The following is a 10,256-nucleotide window of genomic DNA, read 5'->3' as shown; positions in this document are numbered from 1 at the left end:
GTGTAAAAAAAATTATTTTTTATTAGTGGGATCTATTGTTTTACAAAAGATTTGTATGAGATTTGTCTATTTGAGACTTATATCTAGTATATACTCTACGCTAATTTTTAGTGATAGTGATAAACCAAGTCCACCACAAGTTTCCGAATGAAATTATAATAGGCTATTTAGTTTGTGCCGCGCGCGGGCAACGCTGCTGCATCTTTAATACCAGAAATAAACAGCGCGGAAGGAAGTATGCAGTCAGTCCGCCTTGCTTGCTCTGGAACATATGGGCAGCCTCCTCCGTAGACAACGTTGGATCTTCTTTCGTCCATATGTATCTATCTTCCATGACTGCGTTGCCGCCCATTAAACAGTGGAAACTGTCAGGGTACGTGATAGATGCTTCTGTTATATAATTATTGGTCTTGACTTTTATTGTCGCATTTGCTTTCTTTCTTTGCTTTTCTAATTATTTCTTACTACCTTCCTGCGCTCTCTCCTCTCTTCGATCCGATTACTTCGAGGCCTTTTGAGTACCTGCTTATCATTTTTAATAATAATAATAATAATTCCTTCCTTTCTCTAATTAAATCAATTTTTTTTTAAAGAAAATCATAAAAAAAAAAAAAAAAATCTTTCTCACTTGACATAAAAAGTTGGGCGACAGATTTGGTCGGCTGGTGTCCTCCAAATCTGTCCAAACAAATCAGGTGCAAACATCACCAACCTAAGCGCTGACAAATACTTTGACCTATCAGTTTCTACTGTATATCAGTGGTCAGTCAGTCAGGAAAGAATGAATAAATACTTTCAACTTTTCGGGAAAAATGAATATTTAAAAGGTACTCTCATCTTTCCATCGATATTTGATTTTATTTTTGAAGAAAGAAACAAAGTCAATGAACATATTCACGACAATACGTTGGAATAAAAATAATTAAAAATAATTAAATGATGCCCGAACACCTTTTACATGTTGAATAATTATTAAATAATTATTTTTATATATATTTTTTTTATCGTTTAGCAGTAATAAATATATCACATATTATTTAATATAATTAAAATAAAAGTGTGAATGTATAATATTATTTATTTAAATTATAAATAATTTTTTTATTATCTTATATCAAGATAATAAAAAAATTATTTCTGACAAATACTTATATGTACGTACACACAAGCAACACAAGAATACCCTTAAGACATATATAATAAAAACACAGTCAAATTCTCTTTCGTTCAAACTAAAAAGAAAAGAAAAGCGAAAATTACCCAATTGAGCCTCTTCGAGGAAACACAGGGGCACACCTTGCGAATCTTAGCTATTTCGGGGTAGTTTTTTTCCCCCCGTCCTCTTCGATTCCGGACTTTCTTCGAGCTCCGAATCCAATCTTTGTGCATAGTTAGGGTGAGGGTTTCCTTTTTAGACCGTGACGAAAAACCATGTTTCTTCTTCGATGGAACAGGTCCCGTACTTAGGGTTTGGGGTTGTGTTTCGGTTCCGATACGGTTCGTGCTGGCAGAGTTTTGATTCCGGTGGATGGCGGCTGCCAACCCACAGCCCTTGCAGGCGCGTCCTTTAGAGGACCACGTGCGGTGCCCCATACGGATCGAGGACGAGGAGGGGGACTACGAGGATGGTGGTGACGATGCTATGGATGACGTGGAAGATGCTCACATGAATTCTGTGAGCGTTGCGGAGCATGGTGGAGTAAGAGTTGGAGGAGGAGGAGGAGCGGTGGTTATGGCGTCTCGGACCAGTGAGCTTACTCTCTCTTTCGAAGGCGAGGTCTACGTGTTCCCTGCGGTGACGCCTGAAAAGGTAACTTTTTTTTTTTCGGTCGAGCAACTCAATGGCTTGTTTTAATCTTGTTTTCATTTTTGTTGGCATAGATGAATAAGACCATTTTTTAAGGTACAATGAATAAGAAGAACGTTTTTTCCTTATAATTCTTTTTGTGCGGTTAGTGGGTTTAGGGAGAATTTTTAATTTTTAATGGGGGAATTAATTTTCGTGCACCTAGTGGTTTAAGGATCGGTACTTGCATTTCTGTTTTTTGAGTTCATTTGGGGTTGTCAAGAATGGAACTTTATGGGAACGCGGTCCCAGAAAAAAAAAAAAAAAAAAAAAAAAGGGAAAGAAAGAAAAGAAAATGGGGAAATTTCGGATGTTTTAACGATTACTTGTGCTTTTTATTTTTATTTTTTAAACTTTATATGACTTTTTGGTATATTCGCACGTTTCTTTACTAGCAGTTCTAAAAAATATATTCGTTACTGTGCATATTGTTATCGAGTCCATCGCACTCTGTCTTCTGGTCATGGATTCCCGTTTCAACTCAATGGTTTTAGAGTTATCTGTTGGAATGAAGAAAACTCTGTTGTAACTTTCAAATATTTGAAGTGTTAATAGTAGCATTTCAGCATGACAATTTGAAACATACCTTCCCTGAGCTTCCCATTACATTTTTCTGGAAGTTGGGTATTTTTTTCTGTGCATGAATTTATTCATTTCTACTGAATATAGCCGCAGTTTCATTCAAATCTTACTATATGTTCTTTTTGTCATGTTTGCTCCTGTCATTGAAAGTGATGTTATCAACTGTTCAATTTTTTAGTTGACCATTTGAAGACTCTTTGAAGGATGCTTCAGTTTGTTGGATTTTACATAACAGGTACAAGCAGTACTCTTGCTTTTAGGAGGACCAGATGTACCAACCGGTGTGCCCACCTTTGAAGTACCTTTTAATCAAAATGACAGGGTATCACAGAATTTGAAACTATTGAAAGCAATAATCTAGATTTTGATTTTCTGTGCTAATATTCATATTTTATCCACCTCTTCCTAGGGTGTGGGTGAGACTGCAAAGCGCTCGAATATTTCACGAAGAATAGCATCCCTGGTCAGGTTCCGTGAAAAAAGGAAAGAGAGATGTTTTGACAAGAAAATTCGGTACACTGTGCGAAAAGAAGTTGCTCAAAGGTATGATAAATTCATTAAAATATGTTTATTTGTCCTTAATTCCTACAATTTTAACCATTTGGAATTTTCACTGATAATAATGTATTTGGTTTTAAGAATGTTTCTCTAGTATTTAATTATCAAAAATATTTCTCTAGTATTTGAATTTGACTTTATCTTTCTGTTGTAAAGTCATTGTTTGGGTCAAATGGTTTCAAAGGATTTATTACTCAATGTTTTACATCTTTCTTAGTTTTAGTTGAAACTCAGCATTTGGGTTTCAATCTATTTCGTCTTAAAGGAAAAAAGAGAAAAGAAAGGAAAAAGACAAGGGAAGGAAATCGTGTTGCATCTTCTTTACTGATTAACAGAAAGTAATAAACTTTAGGTTTTGTTCTTGGGCAGGGCTGAATTTTTAGAAGGAAGGAAAGATACATCTCAGTGTTTAGGATGAGCTTTTACTCTATCTGCTCACTGCTAGGTTTATCTGAAATTTATGATCTTACATGGGTGATTATTTTGATGGAAAGAAATGCCAGGAAATCGAAACATGTTAAATAATGAATGCATGCAAAAATTGCGTGTTTGTAAGTGAACTCTAGTATTTTACAGAGGCAATCAATTTATTGGATGCTGGATCGTATTTTTCATGCATGTTGCTTTTTGTGTTTTCCGACCACCCCTTGCACTCTTAAATTAAGAAATAAAAAATAGCACACCATGTAAACTTTTACACAATCTGAACCTCTCTCGATGTAGAAATATGTAGCATTGTTTTCTATATGCCTTGGTATTTGCCACTCCATTTGGATACTTTTGGCTAAATATGGGTGCATGAACATCCAAAAGCAAAATAGAGGAGAATGTGCAAAATACTAGGAGTGGAAAAAGTTGGTTTACCTTTGCCCTGGTGCATTTGAGATCTGGGATTTCAGATTTTATGGGAAGCTATAGCATTCTTATTCCACATCATTACAACTTTACTGATGTATGATTCTCTCTCTACTATTATTCTGCTAGGATGCACCGTAAGAATGGACAATTTGCATCCTTGAAAGAAAGTCCCACTACTTCAAATTGGGATTCTGCTCAGAGTTGCCTTCAAGATGGTACTCCTACTGCAGAAACTGTGTGAGTACAAAGTCTATTCTGGTTGTTGCGTACTTCCAAGTTTTGTAACCTCTTTGATTCGATAGCAATACTAAATTCTATGTTTTTCTTGTTTGTGGAATTTTCATTTCCAGTTTACGTAGATGTCAACATTGTGGAGTTGGTGAAAATAATACTCCTGCAATGCGTCGTGGGCCAGCTGGACCAAGGACTTTATGTAATGCATGCGGTCTAATGTGGGCAAATAAGGTTTTTTTTTTTTTGAAGTTGCATTCTTTCGGCATGGAATTGTATGGTTGGGCACTTTGTATGCATATGTTTGCTTTTATTCGCTGTTGGTAGCATGAGTTAATGTCGTGTGAAGAATAGTTGGACGTTATTTTCTCATCTTGGCTCTGTGTGTGTGTCCTTTACTAGCTTTCTCACCTGATGCTATGATGGGTGGTACCTGTGAGAGTTTAAGAGCAGTGGGTGATTATTTTAGGGAGAGTGATATAAACAACTCTCAATCTCTGTACCCTAAAACTACTATGACTCTTTTCAAAGTTGTGTGCATTACTGATTCTTAAGAGATTCAGATTTTTTGTTTTTTGGGTATTAATGATAATGTTGGCTTATGCTGATTTTACGCTTTATGGTACTTGGTGCAAGGACTGTTCTATCGTCTGTTTGATAGGGTAATTCACATCTGGACAGTACATATTGTATTCAGTTATATGACACACAGTTGCAATATTTTTCTACTTTTTTTTTTGGTTATTGGTTGACTCTTCTACATATTTGTTTGGTAATAAATGCTTTATAGTTTGTCATCTATTTTCTGTACTTTCCTACTTGTGCAAAGAGTGCTGTTGTGGCTGAGTGTCATAGCATGCCTCAGCTTTAGTAGATAAGTAGAACAGATTGAGGAAACGTCGTATTATAGTTATGGACTGGTGCTATATGTTCAAGAAGAGCGGAGAGTCCATTGACCACCTACTGCTACATTGACATTGCCATGACCTTGTGGAATGAAGTCTTTGCTCGATTGGGGTTAGCTTGGGTGATGCCGAAAAGGGTATGTGACCTTCTAGCTTCTTGGAGAGGTATTCGGGGCAATTCTCAAATTGCATCCATATGGAAGATGATACCTATATGTCTATGGTGGTGCATTTGGAGGGAGTGGAATGCAAGAAATTTTGAAGACCAAGAGCGATCGATAGATGAGCTTAGAAATTTGTTTTTCAATACTTTACTCCTTTGGTCGATTGTAATTGATTTCCATGGCATGTCATTTCATGAATTCCTTGTATCTCTAAATTAGCACGCCTAGGCGTTGCTCTTGTATATGTCCCGTTTACCTGGGCTTATGCCTACTCTTTTGATCAATAAAAATTTGCTTATCGATAAAAAAAAATAGAACGGATTGTTATTATCTGTGTATGGCTTCAGCTTGAGCTTTGTTGTTGCTATTGTTATGGATGTGTCCTTTAGTGTAATTTATTATTCTCTTAATCAGTCTCTTGAATGTGCAGGGAACATTGAGGGATCTCAGTAAGGGGGGGAGGAATGTTTCCACAGACCATATTGAACCTGTACGTACCATTAGAAAGAACTGCAACACTTTTTCTACAGAATGCATATTTTCTTTGGAAGTCTAGCTCATAATAATATGGTGGATAATTGTTTTCATGATTTTCCTGTTCATTTTGAGCTCGAAATTGGCTACGTTTATCATACAATTCCTTTTCCCTTTTTCGTTTTTGGGGAAAACCCAGCAAATGGAGTGGGGAGGGGGGAGTGTGGTTGTAAAATTCAAGGCATATGCATCGAGATAACCTAATATGTCTGATTTTGGTCTGCATTTTTTGGATAGTCCTATATTTTTTATTACAATTCTTGGAATTGCTGAAAAAAAATATTTGGTCAAGGCATCTATCTAGTTTGTACACAATGTTAAATTGTTCCCATTAGTTTTTTGTGGTCATGTTGCGATTTTTGTGAAGATTGATTTACCCTAGGCTTGTGATGGGACCTGCAGGTAACCCCAGTCGACATCAAGCCATCAATTACAGACAGAGACTTATGTGACAACCAGGATGATCATGTATTATATCTTCTCATCTGTTCAAATACCTTGAAAGTGAATCAGGAAAGCTTGTTTCTACCTTCTAAACTAATTTATGGTGCATGCAGGAAACTCCTAAAGACCCTTGCAAAAAGGCAGTAACTGACGGATCCGATAAGTCTTCTGTCAACCCTGATGAGGAAGTACGTATGTTTTTTATTCTATTGATAGTGAAATAGAAAGTAGTGAAGTCATTTTGCATTTGCTTTAACTATATATATGGGTAATCCATTTCCTATTTAAAATTTTTGACTACTTTTTTTTATGGCCTTGATGAAACATTTAATTAGTTGCACTAAATTAGTGGACAATAAGTATGATAGAAATTTTTAGGACAAATAACACAGATGTAATTGAATATATTTATCTTGTTAGAATATCAATATTTTGTAGAAATTATTTGGCTTACGACACAACTAACCTTTGGCTTTGACTTCCCTTTCATCTCTTAGAAATTATTTTTTAGACCCTAATATTTATTTGACTTGTTTCCATGGTAATTTTAAATTTTATGCGGTGCAGGATTTGCATGGAACTGCTGCAGATCTTACAGGTACTCTTCCCATGGGTGTTGTCCATTCCTCAGCCACTGATGAGGAGCAGGTACAATAGTCGTAATGCTCTGTATTAGTTAATTACGAAGGGTAGTTTACAAAATGCTAGTAAATTATTTATTAAAATATAGTACTGATTATTTTTTTAGTTTAATCATTACTTTGTAATAATAAGATGTTTGGTTTTTGAGATAGGTAGGAGTTGGGAATGGAAGGGTTGGGAAGAGAATTGGTTTGGTTCTTCCCAATGGAAGTTGAGCTTTAAAAAAAATGGAAGTTGGAAACTCTGTACATAAACTATATCAAATGTAAAATGCTATTTCTAAACCCATGTATACGTTTGACTTAATAGTTTGTCACATTTTATAATTATGTCACATTTTATAAGGAAGATGAAACGGAACTCACTTCCCATCAATTTGAGTGGCAAGAAATAAAAAGTGGGTCCAGTGGGAAGTTCTTCTCTCCTAGTTTTCACTTCCACCAGGATGTACTTCCCATGTAGTTTATGGCACTTATCTTCCTTCTACTTCTCACCACTTCCCTCAAACCAAACACATTTAAAGTGACGCCCCATTTCTTCTGCCCTTTGGTTCCATACTTGTCCAAGTGCCAAAAATTCCAGAGATATTAAAAAGTTAATGAATTTTCTTGGCTATCATTTCTATAGCAGTGTACATATCTTTGCTACATGCATCATATTAATTTGCTACTGTCTCAGATTTTTTACCTTATTTTTATGGGCCTCCACCATTGTCTTTAATGGGGCTAGTTTTCATGACTTTCTTGTATCCATTTCTAGCTCCTAATCTGTTATTAAGTGCTCTCCTTTGTTTACTTGTGTATTTGGGTTTCGCCTATTCACTTGATTCAATAAAATTTTAGTTTACTTATAAAAAAAATATCAGATTTTTTAAACAAAGTCGGTCGATAATTCTTTCAAAGAAGAATTTTTCATGTTGAAGTTATTGTCATTGCAGGAACCTTTGGTTGAGCTTGGTAATCCTTCAGATAATGATATAGACATACCTGCTAATTTTGATTAGAAGGTACCAGTCTGCTTAACCAATTCAAGTAATAGATTTGGTTGCTTGATATCGACTTCATCTTACTCATGAGCTACCAGTTTGGCTCATTTTGATTTGACTTCTCATGTGCTTCTGCTATGCACAGGTCAAAGTTTATGATCCTTGTAAAGGAGGGGCATTTAGGATTATACGGTTGCTATAATTTACAAACGACCATGATGTGAAGTCCAAGTGCAGTGATCATCTTGTGACTGGAGGAATTGCGCTGCTGCTTTCCTCTGACATTAGATTCATGGCAATGGTTGATGTTGATATAAGCGCTGGGATCTTGCTCGTGTACAAGTTGTTAGGAGAGACGTTTGAGTGCTTTTACCTGTATGTGATTTATTTATAGTGCTGTTCTGATTGCTTTTATAGTAATTACCACGTTTCATTTTTAGTTTAATGTCAAAAGTATCAAGTGAGTATTTGCCTGATCTCGATAAACCTCAGTTCTGTAGTTAATAAGTGGACTCGCCAAGTAATTTAGAGACATGGTGATTTTCATAAATTGACAGTTTTGATATTTCCTTTGTGGGAGGTGGATAGGAGTTTGGGAAGCTGAATACGAAATGATAGGAAATTACTTAGCCTCACTTGATAGGGACTGAGCCACTTGTGCTCTTGGGAGGATCAGATCTATAAAAGGATGATTGGCTAAGGTTCAAATCCTCTTGGGTGCATACAATCTCTAGGGGCCAAAGATTTTTTCTTTGAATTACCCAATGTGCACTTGCAGAAAATTTTTTATTAAGGGACTTCGCACTCCCGGAATTAGTCGGGATGTTGTTCTCGGACATCCGGTGCCAATAAAAAAAGAAGATTGGTTGTACATTTGAATGAGCAGAGAGAGTTTTGTAGCCTGTTCTTTTATTCTTTTTTTCTTGCACAGAGCTCGAGTTGAAGGGTTGACAATGAAATTATGATACCAAAAGTAAATCAGAACTGAAGACTGAAGTGATTTTTCGGGAATGAAAAGTAAAGTTTGGAAACACATTTTCCGCGTTGTTTTTCTTTCAAACCGCAGACAGAGGCCAAATCGAGAGATCATAATTTGAAATTCTTTGAAGATAGCCAATTTTTAGGAGTAATTATCAGAAACTTATCTTCTACTCGTTCTAACAATAGGCAAAATGACGTGGTGTTTTTCTAACGTTATTCGAAGCAGGTTGCGGAATTGGGTCATTTTGATTTTTGAGAGGTCCAAATAGAAGTAATGTCAAAAATGATCAATCATCCTTTAATTTTTCCAAACTAATGCAGAGTAAGTTGTGAATCCAAAATACTATGTATATTTTAGTAATGTGTGTAATATATTTTGCTAAATAATAACTACTTTGAATTGGAATTACTAGAGTCGTCAACTTTCCTGCGGTTGGGATCAAAACTGGGCCCCAACAATCATTTTTCAACCAGCACAACTCAAAAACTAGAAAAGCCCAACTGAAGCCCCAGTTCTAAGCCCAAACATTTCTCTTCTAGTCAGCCTGTCAGGTAGAGCCTGTCTTAACTTTCAACTCAATACTAAATAAGCTACTAGGCCCAACTTTCCAATCAAACACTGCAGAGTCTTCTATGGAAAGCCAAGAAGATCCATCGGAGGTGCCAATCATCCAGCTTGTCAAAATGGAGAATAAAGGAAAGGGGAAATTCATGCCGAGTACCAGGAGAAGCCGTTTCAAGCCATATAAAAAATCGGGGCTCTCAACAGCTGGTAACAAGTCTCATACCTACCCCTATCATGACACTATTTCCTCTTAATCCAACGACTGCAGTGGCAGGGTCCGAACTGCCACCCCACTCTCCATGAAGCTTTTGTCCTGGAATTTCAGGGGTTTAGCCCGAACTCGTGCAATTTGATCCCTTACTTAGGGCTAATATTAGACTCTATAACCCTGATGCTATTTTCCTTTTAGAAACTTTAGTTCCAAACGTTGATACTACTACTACTGTGCAAAGGCTAGGCTACTCTCATTTTGTGCATTTCCCTCCCATTACGAAGTGGGGAGGTCTTTTGTTTATGTATAGGTCTGGCATGAATGTTAAAATTGTGTATAACTCTAGTAATATTATTACTCTCTTAGTCTACTCAGATCCCCGCCTCATATGCCATGGATGCTGCACTTAATCTATTACCCAGCTAGCCATGTAAATAAATTACAGTTCTGGACAGACCTTCAATCAATCACCACCTCATTCTTAGGTCTTATGCTTGCCATTGGGGATTTCAATACTGTGCTGAATCAAGCTGAAAAAATAGGCGGTAGAGCTGTTGCAAGTTCGTCAACCCGAAATGTTTGCATATGTATATGGAAACAAATGGTCTCCTTGATTTAGTTCGCTTGGTCAAATAATAGACAAGGGTTAGGAAATATAAGAGAAGGACTGGATAGAGGTGTGGTAAACTTAGACTGGAATAATTTCTTCCCTGAGGCGAAGATTATAAACCTTTCAAGATCTGCCTCTAA

General features: G+C 36.4%; 1 protein-coding gene across 1 annotated transcript; it reads left to right on the top strand.

Moving 5' to 3' along the window:
- Positions 1 to 1,181: 1,181 nt before the first annotated feature.
- LOC109021174 (GATA transcription factor 24-like) lies at positions 1,182 to 8,312 on the top strand. Its single transcript, XM_019003751.2, has 11 exons — positions 1,182 to 1,810; positions 2,664 to 2,750; positions 2,838 to 2,971; positions 3,971 to 4,081; positions 4,195 to 4,309; positions 5,575 to 5,634; positions 6,081 to 6,146; positions 6,236 to 6,310; positions 6,690 to 6,770; positions 7,702 to 7,770; positions 7,895 to 8,312. Exons 1-10 carry the CDS (start codon positions 1,529 to 1,531, stop codon positions 7,765 to 7,767), a joined length of 1,077 nt encoding a protein of 358 aa, XP_018859296.1. The 5' UTR covers positions 1,182 to 1,528; the 3' UTR covers positions 7,768 to 7,770; positions 7,895 to 8,312.
- Positions 8,313 to 10,256: the final 1,944 nt, after the last annotated feature.

The sequence above is a fragment of the Juglans regia genome, chromosome 11 (genome assembly GCF_001411555.2).
Source record: "Juglans regia cultivar Chandler chromosome 11, Walnut 2.0, whole genome shotgun sequence".
NCBI lineage: Eukaryota > Viridiplantae > Streptophyta > Magnoliopsida > Fagales > Juglandaceae > Juglans > Juglans regia.
Note: the sequence above shows the minus strand (reverse complement) of the source record. Positions and strands in the feature narration are given on the sequence as shown.